This window comes from Cherax quadricarinatus, chromosome 22 (genome assembly GCF_038502225.1).
Source record: "Cherax quadricarinatus isolate ZL_2023a chromosome 22, ASM3850222v1, whole genome shotgun sequence".
NCBI lineage: Eukaryota > Metazoa > Arthropoda > Malacostraca > Decapoda > Parastacidae > Cherax > Cherax quadricarinatus.
In genome coordinates this window covers 23,298,074-23,321,686 of record NC_091313.1, presented here as the reverse complement: position 1 = coordinate 23,321,686, position 23,613 = coordinate 23,298,074, and the positions used below count along the sequence as shown (strand labels likewise).

Here is a 23,613-nt window from a genome sequence, read left to right as displayed (position 1 = left end):
CTTAGCACACCTTTGGCTAATCTTTTCAACATATCACTACAAACTGGCATGGTGCCAGATAAGTGGAAAATGGCAAATGTGATACCTATTTTCAAAACAGGTGACAGGTCCTTAGCTTCGAACTATAGACCAATAAGCCTAACCTCCATAGTGGGAAAATTTATGGAATCAATAATTGCCGAGGCAGTTCGTAGCCACCTTGAAAAGCATAAATTAATCAACGAATCTCAGCATGGTTTTACAAAGGGGCGTTCCTGCCTTACGAATTTATTAACTTTTTTCACTAAGGTATTTGAGGAGGTAGATCATGGTAATGAATATGATATTGTGTATATGGACTTCAGTAAGGCTTTTGACAGGGTCCCACATCAGAGACTATTGAGGAAAATTAAAGCACATGGAATAGGAGGAGAAATTTTTTCCTGGATAGAGGCATGGTTGACAAATAGGCAGCAGAGAGTTTGCATAAATGGGGAGAAATCAGAGTGGGGAAGCGTCACGAGCGGTGTTCCACAGGGGTCAGTGTTGGGCCCCCTGCTGTTCACAATCTACATAAACGACATAGATGAGGGCATAAAGAGCGACATCGGCAAGTTTGCCGATGACACCAAAATAGGCCGTCGAATTCATTCTGACGAGGACATTCGAGCACTCCAGGAAGATTTGAATAGACTGATGCAGTGGTCGGAGAAGTGGCAGATGCAGTTTAATATAGACAAATGCAAAGTTCTAAATGTTGGACAGGACAATAACCATGCCACATATAAACTAAATAATGTAGATCTTAATATTACGGATTGCGAAAAAGATTTAGGAGTTCTGGTTAGCAGTAATCTGAAACCAAGACAACAGTGCATAAGTGTTCGCAATAAAGCTAATAGAATCCTTGGCTTCATATCAAGAAGCATAAATAATAGGAGTCCTCAGGTTGTTCTTCAACTCTATACATCCTTGGTTAGGCCTCATTTAGATTATGCTGCACAGTTTTGGTCACCGTATTACAGAATGGATATAAATTCTCTGGAAAATGTACAAAGGAGGATGACAAAGATGATCCCATGTATCAGAAACCTTCCCTATGAGGATAGACTAAGGGCCCTGAAACTGCACTCTCTAGAAAGACGTAGAATTAGGGGGGATATGATTGAGGTTTATAAGTGGAAGACAGGAATAAATAAAGGGGATGTAAATAGTGTGCTGAAAATATCTAGCCTAGACAGGACTCGCAGCAATGGTTTTAAGTTGGAAAAATTCAGATTCAGGAGGGATATAGGAAAGTACTGGTTTGGTAATAGAGTTGTGGATGAGTGGAACAAACTCCCAAGTACCGTTATAGAGGCCAGAACGTTGTGTAGCTTTAAAAATAGGTTGGATAAATACATGAGTAGATGTGGGTGGGTGTGAGTTGGACCTGATAGCTTGTGCTAACAGGTCGGTTGCCGTGTTCCTCCCTTAAGTCAATGTGACCTGACCTGACTAGGTTGGGTGCATTGGCTTAAGCCGGTAGGGACTTGGACCTGCCTCGCATGGGCCAGTAGGCCTTCTGCAGTGTTCCTTCGTTCTTATGTTCTTATGTTCTTATGTACTCACCTATACTGGGTCCTCCCTCTCCCTGCTCCATGAGGTTTATGGAACCTCGTCTTAAAACTATGTATAGTTCCTGCCTCCACTACATCGCTTGCTAGACTATTCCACTTCCTAACAACTCTGTGGCTGAAGAAATACTTCCTAACATCCCTTTGACTCATCTGAGTCTTCAGCTTCCAATTGTGTGTGTGTGCGTGTGTGTGTGTAAGAAAGAAAAATTGAGTGAGTGAGAGAGAGAGAGAGAGAGAGAGATATGTGGGGGGAAGAGAGAGGAGAGAGAATAAAAATGCTTTCAAATGAGCTGATGTAGGTAACAGCTCTTAGCTTGTCAATAAAGTTAGGAATCATTAACCTGTAAATAGCTTGTCAATAAACCTGTGAAAAAAGAGAGAGAGAGAGAGAGAGAGTAGATGGGAAAGATAGATAGTAGAGGCTTTGAAGCACCTGCCACCAAGACTAGCTGCTGAGAACTATCTACTCTTGTGTAGATAAAGGACTATCGTGTATTATCTAAGTGTTTAAGGTAAGGATAGTAAAGCAGAGAGAGAGAGAGAGAGAGAGAGAGAGAGAGAGAGAGAGAGAGAGAGAGAGAGATGAAAATCCTTAAATGAATAGAATAATTAGCAAGATAATGAGAATATAAAAACTAGAAGAGGGGAAGGATTTAGAGAAGGGTATTAATGAAGGGAAAGAATGACTGAAGTGCGAGAGAAGACTAATAATGGACACAGAACATAAAGAAAGGAAACATAAAAGTTTAACAGATAAAGAGACAGAGCAAGAAAGACAGATGGAGGGAAAAAAGATTAATTGGTCAGTCCTCCGGCAAGTGTCTTAATTGGTGACGCTGATAGTCTCTCTCTCTCTCTCTCTCTCTTTCTCCCTCCCTCTCTCTCTCTCTCTCTCTCTCTCTCTCTCTCTCTCTCTCTCTCTCTCTCTCTCTCTCTCTCTCTCTCTCTCTCTCTCTCTGTTTTTACACAGGGTTTGACAAAGCTAAGGATCCCTAGCTGTATTGACAAGCTATTTACCGTTTAAGAATTCCTAACTTTATTGACAAGCTAAGAGCTGTTACCTACATCAACTCATTTGAAAGCATTTTTATTATGAAACATACAAGTAGGGAACAGGATGAAGTTGGAGCCATCTGGGGACCAGCATTTTCATTTGATCAACTGACTTTATCTCGTTAACATCATAATGCTGTACGAATGTGTTCCATACTCGAGTCATCCTGAGGATAAATGATCTCAGATGGAGTGATATTCTGGATAAGTGTACAGCCAGAGTGAAGTTGCTGCTTTCTGCCCGTCTTGTGGTATAGAAGCTTGCTTCTCGCTGTCCTCGAAGTGGATCCAAGTGTGGTACTTTGATGATGATCGTCTTGTACATAACAGTAAGGCCACCCACATCCCTCCTCTGTTGAAGGCTCTGCTGAAATGATAGATCTCTCTCTCTCTCTCTCTCTCTCTCTCTCTCTCTCTCTCTCTCTCTCTCTCTCTCTCTCTCTCTCTCTCTCTCTCTCTCTCTCTCTCTCTCTCTCTCTCTCTCTTTTACACGATATTTTACAAAGTTATGTTAAGGGTTCCTAACTTTATTTACAAGCTATGAGCTGTTACTTACGTCAGCTCTTTCTCTCTCTCTCTCTGTTTTATTGATAACTTGTTACTCGGATTATACATTTGACAATACATTTCGACTATTTGTTTTTCCTCATATAGTCCTGGCAATTGAATTGTGAGTTCTTATACAGTTTACACCCTCATTTACGATTTCATTTATCCCATTAACCTTTCTTCCTCTTCCCTGAGAAAGAGAGAAAGGAGGCGCAACACAAACGTGGTAAAATTATTCGTATAGTCATGGAACACAACTCTCATGGAACACAAGAGTCATGAAAAACAACAGCCATGGAACACAAGAATCATGGAATACAAAAAGTCGCAGAATGCAACTGCAATGTAGCACAAGAATCAAGGAATACAACAGTTATGGAACACATGGATAAAATGAGCCCTGTAGTTGTAGACAAAAACACAATATTGTTGTGTTTACAAATTGTTGGACAAGCATTTTGCAAACCTCGAACTGAACGAGAAAGAATGTAAGGGCTGGACTACTGATGTTACTTTATGGACGACCCAGGAACAACGGTTGCCCATGGACCAACCAGAGAATGGTGGTAGTAGTAGTAGTTGTGGTAACAGTAGTACTAGTAATGGTAATAGTAGTAGTAGAAGTATTAGTAGTAACAGAAGTAGCAGTAGTAGCAGTAGTAGAAGTAGTAGAAGTAGTTGTAGTAATTGTAGTAGTAGTAGTAGTAGTAGAGGCGGTGGTAATGATAGTAACAGCAGTAGTAGTGGTAATAGAAGTAGTAGTAATAGTAGCAGTAACAGTAGTAGTAGTAGTAGTAGCAGCAGTAGAAGTAGTAGTAGTATCAGTAGTGCAAATTGCATTATTCTCTTAAATATCCAGGAACCTGCTTTTCTCAATACAACATGGTAATTCTCCTCACCGAGTTACTCAGTCGAACAGTATGACCATAGAGAGTAAAGAGCCAGCAGAGAGCCATCTTGATAAACTAACCTAACTATAAGTGTCTAGATGGAAATAAAGCTAGCTAGAGCGTAGATAGTGATTTTACATTAAATAACCTCTGGATTAACCGCTAGTCTTTCTACTTTGTGTCATTCCTATTTAAACCTTCTGATTCCCTCTCTTTCTCTCCTTTTCCCTATCTCCTTTTCCCTCCGTCACTTTCCCTCTCTCAAACCAGTGGATAAAGAAAAGAGAGAATTGTATTCTTAGTTGTCAGATGATGCGCAAAGCACCTAGAAATGTTTATCAAACGACACATTGATCTGCCTTAGCAAGGATACCAAGGCATGTTGTGTGTGTGTGTGTGTGTGTGTGTGTGTGTGTGTGTGTGTGTGTGTGTGTGTGTGTGTGTGTGTGTGTGTGTGTGTGTGTGTGTGTGTGTGTATGTGTGTGTACTCACCTAGTTGAGGTTGCAGGGGTCGAGTCCTAGCTCCTGACCCAGCCTCTTCACTGGTAGCTACTAGGTCACTCTCCCTGAACCGTGAGCTTTATCATACCTCTGCTTAAAGCTATGTATGGATCCTGCCTCCACTACATCGCTTCCCAAACTATTCCACTTCCTGACTACTCTGTGGCTGAAGAAATACTTCCTAACATCCCTGTGATTCATCTGTGTCTTCCAACTGTGTCCCCTTGTTGCTGTGTCCCATCTCTGGAACATCCTCACTTTGTCCACCTTGTCAATTCCTCTCAGTACTTTGTATGTCGTTATCATGTCCCCCCTATCTCTCCTCTCCTCCAGTGTCGTCAGGTCGATTTCCCTTAACCTCTCCTCGTAGGACATACCTCTTAGCTATGGGACTAGTCTTGTTGCAAACCTTTGCACTTTCTCAAGTTTCTTTACGTGCTTGGCTAGGGGTGGGTTCCAAACTGGTGCCGCATACTCCAATATGGGCCTAACGTACACGGTGTACAGGGTCCTGAACGATTCCTTATTAAGATGTCGGAATGCTGTTCTGAAGTTTGCTGGGCGCCCATATGCTGCAGCAGGCGCTTCAGGAGATGTGCCTGATGTTATACTCACCCCAAGATCTTTTTCCTTGAGTGAGGTTTGTAGTCTCTGGCCCCCTAGACTGTACTCCGTCTGCTGTCTTCTTTGCCCTTCCCCAATCTTCATGACTTTGCACTTGGTGGGATTGAACTCCAGGATCCAATTGCTGGACCAGGTCTGCAGCCTGTCCAGATCCCTTTGTAGTTCTGCCTGGTCTTCGATCGAATGAATTCTTCTCATCAACTTTACGTCATCTGCAAACAGGGACACTTCGGAGTCTATTCCTTCCGTCATGTCGTTCACAAATGCCAGAAACAGCACTGGTCCTAGGACTGACCCCTGTGGGACCCCGCTGGTCACAGGTGCCCACTCTGACACCTCACCACGTACCATTACTCGCTGCTGTCTTCCTGACATGTATTCCCTGATCCATTGTAGTGCCTTCCCTTTTATCCCTGCTTGGTCCTCCAGTTTTTGCACTAATCTCTTTTATTGAAGTGTGTCAAACGCCTTCTTGCAGTCCAGGAAAATGCAATCCACCCACCTCTTTCTCTCTTGTCTTACTGCTGTGACCATGTCATAGAACTCCAGGATTTCCCGTCCCTGAAACTATGTTGGCAGCTGTTGATGAGATCATTCCTTTCTAGGTGTTCCACCACTCTTCTCCTGATAATCTTCTCCATGACTTTGCATACTATACATGTCAGTGACACTGGTCTGTAGTTTAGTGCTTCATGTCTGTCTCCTTTTTAAAAGACTGGGACTACATTTGCTGTCTTCCATGCCTCAGTCAATCTCCCTGTTTCGATAGATGTATTGAATATTGTTGTTAGGGGTACACATAGCGCCTCTGCTCCCTCTCTCAGGACCCATGGAGAGATGTTATCTGGCCCCATTGCCTTTGAGGTATCTAGCTCACTTAGAAGCCTCTTCACTTCTTCCTCAGTTGTGTGTACTGTGTCCAGCACTTGGTGGTGTACCCCACCTCTCCGTCTTTCTGGAGCCCCTTCTGTCTCCTCTGTGAACACTTCTTTGAATCCCTTGTTGAGTTCCTCACATACTTTACGGCCATTTCTTGTTGTCTCTCCTCCTTCCTTCCTTAGCCTGATTACCTGGTCCTTGACTGTTGTTTTCCTCCTGATGTGGCTGTATAACAGCTTCGGGTCAGATTTGGCTTTCGCTGTTATGTCGTTTTCATATTGTCGTTAGACCTCCCTTCTTATCTGTACATATTCATTTCTGGCTCTACGACTGCTCTCCTTATTCTTCTGGGTCCTTTGCCTTCTATATTTCTTCCATTCCCTAGCACACTTGATTTTTACCTCCTTGCACCTTTGGGTGAACCATGGGCTCATCCTGGCTTTTTCATTATTCTTGTTACCCTTGGGTACAAACCTCTCCTCAGCCTCCTTGCACATTGTTGTTACATATTCCATCATCTCATTAGCTGGCTTCCCTGCCAGTTCTCTGTCCCGCTGAACTCCACTCAGGAAGTTCCTCATTCCCGTGTAGTCCTCTTTCTTGTAGTTTGGCTTCATTTGCCCTGGCCTTCCTGCTTCCCCCTCCACTTGTAGCTCTACTGTGTATTCGAAGCTTAAAACCACATGATCGCTGGCCCCAAGGGGTCTTTCATATGTGATGTCCTCAATATCTGCACTACTCAAGGTGAATACTAGGTCCAGTCTTGCTGGTTCATCCTCTCTCTCTTGTAGTGTCCCTTACGTGTTGGTACATGAAGTTTTCCAATACCACCTCCATCATCTTAGCCCTCCATGTATCTTGGCCCCCATGTGGCTCCAAGTTCTCCCAATCGATTTCCTTGTGGTTAAAATCACCCATGATCAGGAGCTTTGCCCTGCATGCATGAGCTCTTCTGGCCACTTCAGCCAGTGTGTCAACCATCGCTCTATTGGTCTCATCATACTCTTGCCTTGGCCTCGTGCTGTTCTGTGGTGGTTTATACATCACTGCAATTACCACTTTGGGACCTCCAGAGTGAAGGGTTCCCGCTATGTAATCGCTTGCTACTCCGCTGTCTTCTCTCTCCAGCTCATCAAAATTCCATCAGCTTTTGATCAGCAGTGCCACTCCTCCAACCTCCCTGTTCCCTCTGTCTTTCCTCAGGATCTGGTATCCCGTTGGAAAGATGGCATCTGTTATCATACGTGTAAGCTTGGTTTCTGTGAGAGCTATGACGTCCGGTGATGCCTCTTTGACTCTTTCGTGCCACTCCTCCCACTTATTTGTTATTCCATCAGCGTTTGTGTACCATACCTTCAGTTTCCTCTCCAACACTGTGGTTTGGGGGGGCCTGTGAGGGTGGGAGACCTGGTAGCGTACTGTGGGATTCTATAGCTGGGTGTTGGGTGGAAGCTGTGGGTATGGATTGTAGTTTGTGTTGGGATGGTGTGATAGGTAGTGTGGTTCTGAGAATGGTTCTGTGTGTGCTTGCCCTTGCTGCTCTGTCCTGCTCTGTTTGTGTGTGTGCGTGTGTGTGTGTGTGTGTGTGTGTGTGTGTGTGTGTGTGTGTGTGTGTGTGTGTGTGTGTGTGTGTGTGTGTGTGTGTGTGAGCCTCTCACAGGAAGTGGGCTATCAGCCAGTAAGGGGCTATCGTTGAGTCCATCACACAGTATGGGAAGCAGGGTGCTGCAAATCTCCACCTCGCCCTCTCCCTCTCGACAACGTTAAATATATTAAAACGTTAAATATATTAAAACCGACTAAATGAGGCAGGCACTAGGGGAAGGGGGAAATTATAGCATTAATAATAATAATAATCATATTATCATTATTATTATTATTATTATTATTATTATTATTATTATTATTATTATTATTATTATTATTATTATTATTATTATCATTATTATTATTATTATTATTATTATTATTATTATTATCAATTGAAAGAGAGAGAGAGACACACACACACACAGACAAACACACACACACACACAGACAGACACACAGACACGCAGACAGAAATAGGCAGAGAGACCCTTCTTAAATTTCTAGAGGATGACTTGGAGACTGCAGCTATAAGGGAGGTCCGAGGGAGGGTGGAATAATAAGGGAAAGTGGAGGTGGGAGGAGGAAGTATGAAAGGTGTGGAAGAGAGATAGGGAAAGAGAATGAAGAACAGAGGAGTAAGAGGGGCGAAACACGGAAGAAAGGAAAAGAGGCACAAGGCAGTAAAGATTGGTGTGAGGGAGATAAACAAGAATCACATAATACAATGATGTGCGACAGTGTATAATAGTGAAATACAATGCAGTGAAATACATTGAAATATAATACAATAAAATACAGCGAAATATAATACAATAAAATACAGTGAAATACCGTACAATAAAATACAGTGAAATACAATACAAAAAATACAGTAAAATACAATAAACTAAAATACAGTACAGTGAAATACAATACAATAAAATACAGTAAAATGCGATACAAAAAAAATACAGTATAATACACCCTGACACAATTAAATACAGTTAAATATTTCAATATATTTCAGTGTATCGCACCATAGTGCAGTTCACTGTAACACAATACAGTATCATACAATTCCTTATAAAAATATTCAAAAGCTGTCATTCAATACATTATACAATGCACCACACGTTAATGCTATTCATTACGAATACAACTGAATACAATTCAGCCAAATACAATACAACAAATTACAGTAGTGATGTAGTTCAAAATATCTTTAATTATTTTCGAGAGTCCTCAGTAATTCCTGGAGAGAATTTAGCAGGGAAAGCGAGCGATAAATTCCAGTAATTATCGAGACTTGGAGAAATAAAATGAACACATAAAATGACAAGTAAATCTTACACAGGTAAAGCTTACACAGGTAAATCTTACACAGGTAAAGCTTACACAGGTAAATCTAACACTGACAATACTTGCACAGGCAGATCATACACAGGTAAATTTTGCGAAGATAAATCTTACACAGGCAAATTTTACACAGGTAAATCTTACACAGGTATAGCTTGGACAGGTAAATTTTACACAGGTGAATTTTGCACAGGTAAACCTTATGCAGGTATTCTTACACAGGCAAATCATACACATGTCAATTTTACACAGGTAAATCTTACACAGGTAAAGCTTGGACAGATAAAGCTTGGACAGATAAAGCTTGAGCAGATAAAGCTTGGACAGGTAAATTTTACACAGGCAAATTTTACACAGGTAAACCTTACATAGGTAAATCTTACACAGGTAAATCTTATCTTACACAGGTAAGTCTTATCTTACACAGGTAAGTCTTATCTTACACAGGTAAGTCTTATCTTACACAGGTAAGTCTTACACAGGTAAATCTTACACAGGTAAATCTTACACAGGTAAATCTTACACAGGCATATCCTTCACAGATAAACTTTACAGAGGTCAATCTTACACAGGAAAATCAATGACACACATACTACGCAGGTAAATCTGACAGAAATAAATCTTACAAGGTAAATCATACACTTGAGACCAGTCTTATAAACTCTCACTTACACTCATTATAGTCATTATTTTCCCGTTCGTTTCAAAACTGAGAAAGAGAGGAAGAGGAAGATAAAGAGGAAAGGAAGTCAATGATGTTCTGACCTTTTCCTGGTGAATGCTTTTTACATGTATATGTAATAATTGCGAACTGATGAAGTCAAAACGATGGCATGCTGAAGTCAAAATGATGGCGTGCTGAAGTCAAAACGATATCGTGCTGAAGTCAACATTCACTCAAACAAGGGAGTTAATGGTCCAAGGGCGAGGTCGAAATTATACTGATGGAGCAAGAAGTCAGTGACTCAGTGTTTACTGGGCTGCAGTGATAGTTTTCAAGACCTTAGATAACTATAGACCTCATTGGTAAGAGTCTTCAAGGCCTTGTGTATCTAGAGACATCACCGGTAAGTCTTAAAAACCTACCGGTGATTGCATAACTTCCTCGATAAGTCTTCAAGACTTACCGGTGAAGTCTGTATTTACCGTCATCACTGGAGTCTTCAAGACCTCAGGTACCTCGAGCGGTTCCTTACGACGGACGGTAACCTCAGGTACCTCAGGTACCTCAGGTACCTCAGGTACCTCGAGCGGTTCCTTACGACGGACAGTAACCTGGAGTGAGAGGCAGCAGGAGAAATGAACACAGGCTTAAGTTTCTTCTAGCAAACCTGAGGAAACACCTCCAGGCGGCGTCTGAGACTTGACTACCAAATAAACTGTACTTTAACCAAGTGACTTTTAAAATAACTGCTCTTGTTTCTACTTGCTACTACCACTTAACATGATATCTTGACTCACGAAATCGTAATGACACGATTGCAAACAAACCATAACACGGGCGGGATTTGAACCCGCGGTCAGAGAGTCTCAAAACTCCAGACCGTCGCGTTAGCCACTGGACCAGCTAGCCACAATAAGATTCGTCTAACTAGGTATATTTCTAGTTGGTTTAACATGATACCTTGTTTCTACTTGCTACTACCACTTAACATATCTTGTTTCTACTTGCTACTACCACTTAACATATCTTGTTTCTACTTGCTACTACCACTTAACATGATATCTTTTTTGTACTTGCTACTACCACTTAACATGATATCTTGTTTCTACTTGCTACTACCACTTAACATGATATCTTTTTTGTACTTGCTACTACCACTTAACATGATATCTTGTTTCTACTTGCTACTACCACTTAACATGATATCTTGTTTCTAATTGCTACTACCACTTAACATGATATCTTGTTTCTACCTGCTACTACCACTTAATTGATATCTTTTTTGTACTTGCTACTATCACTTAACATGATATCTTGTTTCTACTTGCTACTACCACTTAACATATCTTGTTTCTAATTGCTACTACCACTTAACATGATATTTTGTTTCTACTTGCTACTACCACTTAACATGATATCTTGTTTCTACCTGCTACTACCACTTAATTGATATCTTGTTTCTACTTGCTACTACCACTTAACATGATATCTTGTTTCTACTTGCTACTACCACTTAACATGATATCTTGTTTCTACTTGCTACTACCACTTAACATGATATCTTGTTTCTACTTGCTACTACCACTTAACATGATATCTTGTTTCTACCTGCTACTACCACTTAACATGATATCTTGTTTCTACTTGCTACTACCACTTAACATGATATCTTGTTTCTACTTGCTACTACCACTTAACATGATATCTTGTTTCTACTTGCTACTACCACTTAACATGATATCTTGTTTCTACTTGCTACCACCACTTAACATGATATCTTGTTTGTACTTGCAGCTACCACTTAACATGATATCTTGTTTCTACTTGCTACTACCACTTAACATGATATCCTGTTTCTACTTGCTACTACCACTTAACATGATATCTTGTTTCTACTTGCTACCACCACTTAACATGATATCTTGTTTCTACTTGCAGCTACCACTTAACATGATATCTTGTTTCTACTTGCTACTACCACTTAACATGATATCTTGTTTCTACTTGCTACTACCACTTAACATGATATCTTGTTTCTACCTGCTACTACCACTTAACATGATATCTTGTTTCTACTTGCTACTACCACTTAACATGATATCTTGTTTCTACCTGCTACTACCACTAAACATGATATCTTGTTTCTACTTGCTACTACCACTTAACATGATATCTTGTTTCTACTTGCTACCACCACTTAACATGATATCTTGTTTCTACTTGCAGCTACCACTTAACATGATATCTTGTTTCTACTTGCTACTACCACTTAACATGATATCTTGTTTCTACTTGCAGCTACAACTTAACATGATATCTTGTTTCTACTTGCTACTACCACTTAACATGATATCTTGTTTCTACTTGCTACCACCACTTAACATGATATCTTGTTTCTACTTGCTGCTACCACTTAACATGATATCTTGTTTCTACTTGCTGCTACCACTTAACATGATATCTTGTTTCTACTTGCTACTACCACTTAACATGATATCTTGTTTCTACTTGCTACCACCACTTAACATGATATCTTGTTTCTACTTGCAGCTACCACTTAACATGATATCTTGTTTCTACTTGCTGCTACCACTTAACATGATATCTTGTTTCTACTTGCAGCTACCACTTAACATGATATCTTGTTTCTACTTGCTACTACCACTTAACATGATATCTTGTTTCTACTTGCTACTACCACTTAACATGATATCTTGTTTCTACTTGCTACTTCCACTTAACATGATATCTTGTTTCTACTTGCTACCACCACTTAACATGATATCTTGTTTCTACTTGCTGCTACCACTTAACATGATATCTTGTTTCTACTTGCTGCTACCACTTAACATGATATCTTGTTTCTACTTGCTTCTACCACTTAACATGATATCTTGTTTCTACTTGCTACTACCACTTAACATGATATCTTGTTTCTACTTGCTACCACCACTTAACATGATATCTTGTTTCTACTTGCTGCTTCCACTTAACATGATATCTTGTTTCTACTTGCTACTACCACTTAACATGATATCTTGTTTCTACTTGCTACTACCACTTAACATGATATCTTGCTTCTACTTGCTGCTACCACTTAACATGATATCTTGTTTCTACTTGCTACTACCACTTAACATGATATCTTGTTTCTACTTGCAGCTACCACTTAACATGATATCTTGTTTCTACTTGCTACTACCACTTAACATGATATCTTGTTTCTACTTGCTACTACCACTTAACATGATATCTTGTTTCTACTTGCTACTACCACTTAACATGATATCTTGTTTCTACTTGCTACTACCACTTAACATGATATCTTGTTTCTACTTGCTACTACCACTTAACATGATATCTTGTTTCTACTTGCTACTACCACTTAACATGATATCTTGTTTCTACTTGCTACTACCACTTAACATGATATCTTGTTTCTACTTGCTACTACCACTTAACATGATATCTTGTTTCTACTTGCTTCTACCACTTAACATGATATCTTGTTTCTACTTGCTACTACCACTTAACATGATATCTTGTTTCTACTTGCTGCTACCACTTAACATGATATCTTGTTTCTACTTGCTGCTACCACTTAACATGATATCTTGTTTCTACTTGCTACTACCACTTAACATGATATCTTGTTTCTACCTGCTGCTACCACTTAACATGATATCTTGTTTCTACCTGCTGCTACCACTTAACATGATATCTTGTTTCTACCTGCTGCTACCACTTAACATGATATCTTGTTTCTACCTGCTGCTACCACTTAACATAACATCTACGTTCAGACAACTGCCAGATCAGCCAGGTGTTTGACGGCTCAGGATTATTATTATTATTATCTTCATAATCATAACTAAACTCAAGGGTCATAAAGCTCTGCGAGACGGCTCTGGAGTTCTGCGAGGCTGCTGCCACTAACAGCCTGGTCGTAGGCAAAGGCTTGTTACAGGCCAAAGCTGAAACCAATACGACATAGCTCTGACAAATCCTTTCTGAGCGCGAGAGGAAACACTTCGATTTTCCCATGGCAGTAATTACTGCGGAATATCTGCAGTTAACAACCTAACTACCTCCGTGCGACAAGAGCGGACGATGGTAGTCTTTAACGCGAGACTTTCAGCCTTTTAGCATCAGGCGTTTAACACCCTAAATCATCAAAGTTGTAAATCTTATTGATTTTCCGTCCACAGTCATCCAAGTTTCCTCACGTTACGCAGCTCTGGGATCCTCACCTCACCAGTATATATATATATATATATATATGTGTGTGTGTGTGTGTGTGTGTGTGTGTGTGTGTGTGTGTGTGTGTGTGTGTGTGTGTGTGTGTGTGTGTGTGTGTGTGTGTGTGTGTGTGTGTGTATTCTTTCGGGATTTATAGGAGAAATCGGCTTTACTTGTTTCATATTGACAGCTGGACAGGGAGGATATTGACATAATTGTATCTATTCAGAGACAGTATTATTACTGTCATTATTATTATTATTATTATTATTATTATTATTATTATTATTATTATTATTATTAGTAGTAGTAGTAGTAGTAGCAGTAGTAGTAGCAGTAGTATATTTAAGGGGTTATACAGAGCTTGATCCACAGAAGCGATGGGTAGCCCAATTTCTTGATTCAAGAATCCTCCTTCATTTTGATATTACATTTATTGATTTGTAAGTTGTGAAGAATTTACGTCTTGCCATAATTCATTTGCACCATTATTTATTTATAAAGTCTCTCTCTCTCTCTCTCTCTCTCTCTCTCTCTCTCTCTCACTTGGACACACGCACTCACTTTTTCTTTTGAGTGTGTCAAGCACCTGACAACATACAGTGCACAAAGAGTGCCTCACCCCTGCGCCTCCAACACCGGATACCTGTTATAACATGTATATTTTCACAAAAATAGTACCTAAAATAAACAGTATTTAAGTTTCATTTGAGAGCAGCAAAGCCAACAGGATTCTCAGCTAGAACACCAGAAGATATTAACTCTGCAGTGCACATGCTACACCACATCTGGGATATGCTGAACAATTTAGATCCTCAGTTTGCATGGCATATGAAGATGTAATGGACAACATCGAAGTTCTTACTTGCATTAAGATATGTCACAAAGAAAGGATAAAAACACTTCAACATTAAGAACAATATGAAAGTGCACTCTTACTTGTTTACACAAAAGGATGAAACGAAACTCTGTGGCTAGAGATGCAATACGAACGTGTGCAAAGATTTTCTTTTGTTCAACAGTCGAAGAACACGGGAACAGAGTGCCCTGATACATTTAAAGACTACTAAAACAATCTGATCCTTTTGGAACCTGCTGAAAAAAGCCCTTTGCTACACGCCAAGGTATTGTCCAGTGTGGGTAGATTGGTAAAGCACTGCGTACCTTGTCCTAAGGTTCGTAGGTTCGAGTCTCCTTCAGCCAGAGATCAGTGTTTGTGTATATTTCGCATGCTCTAGCGAATTCCTTGCATTGTTCAAATCTCTAGTAAGGCTGATGCATGCAGGGGATGAGATGAAAAGCTGTAAGCCTTCTCCCTGAAAGCTGGCTGCCTTGGATCAAACGTGTAGCGCAAGCTACACGCCAAGGTATTGTCCAGTGTGGGTAGATTGATAAAGCACTGCGTACCTTGTCCTAAGGTTCGTAGGTTCGAGTCTCCTTCAGCCAGAGATCAGTGTTTATACACACACACACACACACACACATATATATATATATATATATATATATATATATATATATATATATATATATATATATATATATATATATATATATATATATATGTGTGTGTGTGTGTGTGTGTGTGTGTGTGTGTGTGTGTGTGTGTGTGTGTGTGTGTGTGTGTCGTGCCGAATAGGCAGAACTTGCGATCTTGGCTTAAATAGCAACGCTCATCTTGCCATATAGGACAAGCTAAAATTTGTGTATGCAATAATTTTGCCAAAATCATTCTGAACTTAACGAAAAAAATATATTTCACTGTGTTTGTTTAGTATTAAATTATTGTAAGCAAATCTAAAAAATATTTAGTTGGGTTAGGCTAAAATAAATTGTTCTTGTTATAATAAGGTTAGGTAAGTTTTCTAAGATTCTTTTGGAGCAAAATTAAACAATTTTACATTAACATTAATGAAAAAAATATATCTTTAAACGTATAAGAGAAATTTTTAGAAAGGACTTAATTTTAAATGAGTTCTTGCTAATTGACCAGTTTTACATATTCGGCTCGACATATATATATATATATATATATATATATATATATATATATATATATATATATATATATATATATATATATATATATATATATATATATATATATATATTTATATATATATATATATATATATATATATATATATATATATATATATATATATATATATATATATATATATATATATATATATATATATATATACATACATATATATGAGTTACTGCCTCATCGTTTTATTTTTATCCCGCTCGTAGTTTATTGCATTAATGTAGGATGTCACAGAAAAAAAATCGTAAAAAAGTTGAATTAGAAAAACGACAGAATTGTATTTTTCTGGGAAACTAATTCTCTTTCATACCTTCAATCTCTCTGTCTGTCTGTGTCTCTTCTATCTATGTCCCTGTTTATTTTCCTTATGTATCTTGCTTTCTCTCACATGCATACATACATAAGAGCATAACGTAAGAAGGAAGGAACACTGCAATAGGCCTACTGACCCATGAGGACCAGGTCCATGTCCCCCTCCCGGATTAGCCCAATGACCCACCCAGTCTGGTCACCTCCACTCAAGGATGGAGCACGGCACCAGACCCAGCAGCACAAGCTAGTCAGGTCCAACTCACACCCACCCACACCCACTCATGTATTTATCTAACCTACTTTTAATACTACACAACGTTTTAGCCTCAATAACTGTACTCGGGAGTTTGTTCCACTCATCCACGACTCTATTACCAAACCAGTGCTTTCCTATATCCTTCCTGAATCTGAATTTTTCCAACTTGAAACCATTGCTGCGAGTCCTGTCTTGGCTGGAAATTTTCAGCACGCTATTTACATCCCCTTTATTTATTCCTGTTTTCCATTTATACACCTCGATCATATCCCCTCTAATTCTACGCCTTTCGAGAGAGTGCAGATTCAGGGCCTTCAATCTATCCTCATAGGGAAGATTTCTGATACATGGGATCATCTTTGTCATCCTCCTCTGTACGTTTTCCAGAGCATTTATATCCGTTCTGTAATACGGTGACCAGAACTGAGAGGCATAGTCTAAATGAGGCCTAACCAAGGATATATAGAGTTGAAGAACAACCTGAGGACTTCTATTATTTATACTTCTAGATATGAAGCCAAGAATTCTGTTAGCTTTATTGCGAACACTAATGCACTGTTGTCTTGATTTTAGATTACTGCTAACCAGAACTCCTAAATCCTTTTCGCAGTCAGTAGTATTAAGATCTACATTATTTAGTTTATATGACGCATGGTTATTTTCCTGTCCAACATTTAGAACTTTGCATTTGTCTATATTAAACTGCATCTGCCACTTCTCCGACCATTGCATCAGTCTATTCAAATCATCCTGGAGTGTTCTAGTGTCCTCATTAGAATGAATTTGACAGCCTATTTTGGTGTCATCAGCAAATTTGCTAATGTCGCTATTTATTCCCTCATCTATGTCGTTTATGTAAATTGTGAACAACAACGGACCCAACACTGACCCCTGAGGAACACCGCTTGTGAAGTGCCCCCATTCTGATTTCTCCCAGTTTATGCAAACTCTCTGCTGTCTATTTGTCAGCCATGCCTCGACCCAGGAAAAAGTTTCTCCTCCTATTCCGTGTGCCTTAAGTTTCCTCAATAGCCTCTGATGTGGACCTCTATCGAAAGCCTTACTGAAGTCCATATACACAATATCATATTCATTACCATGATCTACCTCCTCAAACGCCTTAGTGAAAAATGTTAGTAAATTCGTAAGACAGGAACGCCACTTTGTAAAACTGTGTTGAGATTCATTAATCAATCTGTGCCTATCAAGATGGCTACGAATTGCACACACACACACACACACACAAACACACACACAAACACACACACACAAACTCAAACACAAACACACACACACACACACACACACACACACACACACACACACACACACACACACACACACACACACACACACACACACACACACACTCAAACACAAACACAAACACACACACACACACACACACACACACACACACACACACACACACACACAGGGCTATGGGTCATTCATGAGAGTTATAAGGTTATGATAACTTAAAGGATTTCTCGGAGTAAATGAGTGTTATCGCTTCCCCACACATCATTCTAAATCGTAGATGATAACGGAGAGAGAGGGAGAGAGAGAGAGAGAGAGAGAGAGAGAGAGAGAGAGAGAGAGAGAGAGAGAGAGAGAGAGAGAGAGAGAGAGAGAGAGAGAGAGAGAGAGGAGTTCGTTTTGTGCATCTGAACGTCGTATATCAATGTAGAAGAATGGAAAATTAAAGAGATTGTGCAAAAAGCGAAAAGCAAATAAAGAGAAGTTTATGAAATAAAAGAGATATAGATGGTGAAGTAGAGGGAAGGGAGAAGGAAGCCGTGGGAGAGGAAGAGAGAAAAAATGGAAGGGAGAGTATGAGAGCGGAGAAAAGTACTGACACAAGAGAGTGACCTCCATCAACTGTTCTGGTTTATCCATTTCATCTTTTGGTTTCCTTCACCGCACTTTCCAGAAACCTTTTCTCTGGCCTTCCTTTCTTATCTCTTCATAAAAACGGGACTTTTCTTGGCTTCTATTTGTCATTGACGAAGTTACATGTCTGTTATTAGATTGAAATAGCGTGGCTGTTGTTGTAATGACATTCCTGTTGTCATGAAGGTGTCCCCTCTATTGTGGTGTTTTTTATTACTTATTTATATTTTTGTTGTTGTCAATGCATTTCTGTTGTGTGGGCTCTGTTACTATTGTTGTGATGACGTTTCTACTGTGGTGACAATCATGATGCTTTGATGGTGTTGTGGGACGTTCCTGTGGAGATGTTCTCCTTATTATTTAGGTGTTTCCAAGGGGTCCAGAGGGTGGGCATTAATGGAGGGGAAGGGAGAAGGGTAAAGCCAAACATTGTCACCGTATGTGCTCGCCCGACATCACACAATTCATATAGAGAACGACAGTTTGCTTTTCCAAGGAACTGTGGTCATGATTTCCTTGGTATGGATTTGGATATTTTGGTGACTGTCCCATTCGGACTTAGTGCAACAAGCTACTTCTACTACTGACAGTGCTGAAATCGTTCTTATCCGTCTCTTGAAAATGACCCGAAGGATTTTTATCTAGGCTTGATGCAAAAAAATGCCTTCTTCTTTAGGCATGTGTTATGTCTAAGATGCTATGTTCCATCGTAGTTCCTGTTTTTCATGCAAATGAAGTGGGATGTCTTTCCTTAAGAAGGAAGGAAAAACTATTCACAGACAAGTTCGTTAGTTCGCTGTCGATCTCCATTGGTTGTCCAACTCGGAAAAAACAGGTGGGAAGTGTTTAGAAACTCAGTCCAAATGTTTTACCCTAGGTAAAAGACTCACTCACAGTTGCCTTTATTAACTGTGAATAAGTCATAGATTTGAATTATGCTTCTCTGTCTGACCAACTTGTTTCCTGTACATGTTACAGTCCTCAGAGACTCGACGGAAAATCTTATCTCCTCGTTTGTTCGTGAGGAAGTATTGTCCTGACGCGGGGCTTAATCAGACGATGACCCCGCTCAATGACTCCCTGGAGGAGAGTAGTGGATGTGGAAGTGGTGTGCCCGGCGGCTCTGTGTCGGGAGCACGGTGATTCTGTTGGCACTATAGCAGGGGAGCGGTGATTGCATTGGCTCTAGGTGGAAGCTTGGTAATTCCGTTGGCTTTATGGCGTGAGCTCCGTGATTTCGTTGTTCTTATGGCTGAAGAGTGATTTTGTTGATTTACGGCTATAGTGATGATTTCGTTGACCTTATGGCCACAGAGTGGTGATTTCGTTGATCGTATGATTGCAGAGTAATGTCGTTTATTCATGGCTGCAGAGTGATGATTTCGTTGATTTATGGCTGCAAAATGGTGATTTCAATAATCTTATGGCTACAGAGTAGAGATATCGTTGACTTTATGACTACAGTGATGATTTCGTTGATTTATGGCTGCTGAGTGATGATTTCGTTGACCTTATAGCTGGTATTTGTCAGGTACAAATGGATGGTTTTGTGTCTGTTTCTTTTTGATGAAGAAACTGTGTGGTTAAAGTGTACAGGGGATGAGTCATGAGTCGTGGAGAGTTCCAACCCTAACATTCCAACAACCAGCCCCACCACCGGTTCACTGGTTGCCCCGACTCTGAACCCAAACATCGGAGGAAGCTTCCGGTCTCACCACATCAGCTGGCGAACAGCATGATGTGTGAGTTCTTCAAAGAGACGTTATAGACACACACACACACCATACATGAGCCCATATGGCGCATCTGGGGCTACTAGTGTCCCAGGCAATGCTGATAATTTCCCGAGCAGTAAAAATGTGTCAGGTGTAAAATGGGTTAGGATGAAGAGGTGGAAGCTGAGAGGAAAGAAAGGAAAGAGTTTTGAGGAAAAGGGTAAGTGTAAATGAGAGGAGGGAAGAATATAGAAAGAAAGATTGCATTAATATTGGTAGAATTACTGACAATATATTAAGTAGAAGGACACAAATGCAAGTAGTGTGACATTTTATTGTGGCAAAGTTTCGCTCTCCAGGAGCTTCGTCAAGCCGTAACAGCTTGACAAAGCTCCTGGAGAGCGAAACGTTGCCACAATAAAATGTCACATTAGTTACATTTGTGTCCTTTTACTTAAGAGAAAAAAAGATAACGGGTAGGGAAGTCGTTAATAAGTTCTCCATATGTTATAAATATTTGTATTTCCACTGTTATTACCATTATTATTATTATTATTATTATTATTATTATTATTATTATTATTATTATTAAAATATTTACTCTTATTAAAGCAGCCCATTTGAAAGGAAATAAAGAAATCTTTTATGTAAATAACAAAGTTTTCTGCTTGAGAACATGTTAGTACGTCTCGTTACCAACACAATCTATGATGGTACAAATCTTTTGGATACCAATTAGCCGACTCCAATAATAGCATTAGAGAAGAAGAATAATATAGTAATATAGATTAATGTTTCATTAAGCCCAGTTTATCTTCAGCGAGTGTTGCAATAAGCCATGACATCAATAAGCCAAGATGTCAATAAGCCATGAACCACATTCTCTAATGACCAACAACAACGGAACCAGTGCATAAAGTCTATGGATATTACACTCCAGGTTTCACCTACGTGGGAGGGGGGCGCCCCTTCGATCTTTCCCAATCTATCCTCTAATTGCAACTCTCTCTTTCTCTCTCTCTCTCTCTCTCTCTCTCTCTCTCTCTCTCTCTCTCTCTCTCTCTCCTTCATTTAATGCTATGAGTTTCCCAGCTACCCCATAATATATAATTACCCTGCTACCACTCTCTCCTTCTGTTCTCCCACTTTCATTACTGATTATTTTCCCCTCATTATTCTCCCCTCCCAATTATTTCATTATGACTCTTCTACCTTTCTCTCTCTTCTCCTCCCTACACTCACGCCCTCTCAACTTCGGCATCGAATTAAAAACTCTGCTAGTTTCCAGTGGCTGGGTTCTACTCCCCAGTGAGATGTGCTACCGTGATGGACCTCTCCATTAAAGTCTGATGGCAAATTTTGTGGATGGTTACAAACATGTGTCGATATATGGAACTTCGAGTTTGTATTATTGAAATGTGTATGTGTGTGTGTGTGGGAGAGAGAGAGTATTTACTTGTATATGAGTGCCTATTTGCAGGCCATCAGTATTTACTATTTGTAGTTAAGGGGACAGAGAAATAAATGATCATGTCCATCAGTGCTCACAGGTTACCTTTTGAATTCCCTTTTGCTAAATAATACATCCTGGAAAATGTTTTATACTTGTTTTCCAGAAATCTAAAATTGAGTGATCCTCTCTTCCCTGTTGCCAGCTCGAAGACTTCCCCCCTCCCCTCCCCTTACTTATTTTTACCTATTTTCCCAATTTGCTATTTCTCCTGTTCAATCGGCTCTCAGTATTTCTCAATTCTGGAGTATTCTTTATGACATATCGCTAAAGCTTTTTTATTTCATTATATGTTTCTTGAAAAGCAGATTTCTCATCACAACGGTGACCTCCAGCTTGAATCTATAATTCTCAATAATTTCCTAAATATATCAGACTTCCTTTATATAAACATTAACCCAGTATACTCTGAAGTTACATATGGCACATTTATTATTATTATTATTATTATTATTATTATTATTATTATTATTATTATTATTATTATTATTATTATTATTATTATTATTATAATTATTATTATTATTATTATTATTATTATTATTATTATTATTATTATTATTATTGGGAAGTGTTATACCAGTAATCATCACAACTCAAAACACCTATAAATCTTCCTGTTAAACATGTGAACGAACACCCGCTAGTGTACCTGGCATTACCTCTAATGAAATTTAAACACTCTTCTAAATACTACCTTGTCTTAGCTAACTCTGGTGGATTGAAAGGCGACTCTGCTCCACTCCCGTGGGATTAGGCCTTTTTATAAAATGCCCACCGGCATTTTATGACCTTTTTTCCCCGCGTAACTTCCGGGTGCTGAGACTAAACGAGTTAACCAGCCGAATGTGCCGGGATCAGAAACCATTTTGGTGAAACCCTGGGTTTAACTACCGGAAAGAAAATATCCAGGGGCATTGTGCTTAAAGGTCTCCGGATGTTTTCATTAACGTACATTAAAGAGTATTTACAGCATGTGTAGCTGGTGTGTACACACGGGGCAATGACAATCACAGCCATCCTCGCGTGTGTACACGAGAGGATGGCTGTGATTGTTTCAGATAGATACACACACTAGACGTGAATATGAGCTCCTGAGAGAGAGAGAGAGAGAGAGAGAGAGAGAGAGAAAGAGAGAGAGAGAGAGAAACAGAGAGTGGATCAGTTGAATGGGTTACGTCAGGTGGAAAGTGTTTCTGACTCTGTGTATTCGCCACTGACTTACATGTTCGCCACTGACTCGTATATTGACCATTGAATCCTATATTGACCACAGACTCATATTGACCATTGACTTATATATTGACCATAAACTCATATATTGACCACTGTATCCTATACCAACCACTGACTCATATACCAACCACTGACTCATATACTGACCACTAAATCCAATACTGACCGCTACTGACTCCTACAAGGATCACTGAATAATATTCCGAACACTGTTAGTTGCAATATAAACTGGACAGTGTATGCCGAGTATGCATAATTAATTTCTTGGGCTCACATAAGCATAAGACAGAAATACAGACTGTCCAGCACTGCGACCCTCTGGTGAAGCAGTATAGGTATAATAATCCCATGTCTTGACCCCCATCCTTTACTTCACATAAAAGGGTGTGTTCGGATAGGCAAATACAAAGTTATGAAAAGGAATTAGAACATCGTTCACTTAAAAAAAAAAATTATTTTTATGAGATAATGCAAAATTTCGACAGTCCGGCAATGCAATCAAAGTTACTACTGTCAATGAGATTCGAGGGGTCTTAGGCAAAATAATTAATGGTCTATATATATATATATATATATATATATATATATATATATATATATATATATATATATATATATATATATATATATATATATATATATATATATATATATATATATTCCAAAGAAAATAGTTTCCAGGTAATTAAAGAAAAGAGAATATTACCCTGTTGTGA

The 23,613-nt window shown here is 39.4% G+C and overlaps 1 protein-coding gene across 1 annotated transcript in view; it reads left to right on the top strand.

Annotated features, from left to right (window-relative positions):
* Positions 1-19,495: 19,495 nt before the first annotated feature.
* The window catches only part of LOC128689851 (uncharacterized), a 77,602-nt gene continuing 73,484 nt past the window's right edge, over positions 19,496-23,613 (top strand). The window contains exon 1 of the mRNA XM_070087688.1: positions 19,496-19,575. Within this exon, the coding sequence (XP_069943789.1) occupies positions 19,496-19,575 (80 nt within the window). The remainder of the gene's footprint in view (positions 19,576-23,613) is intronic.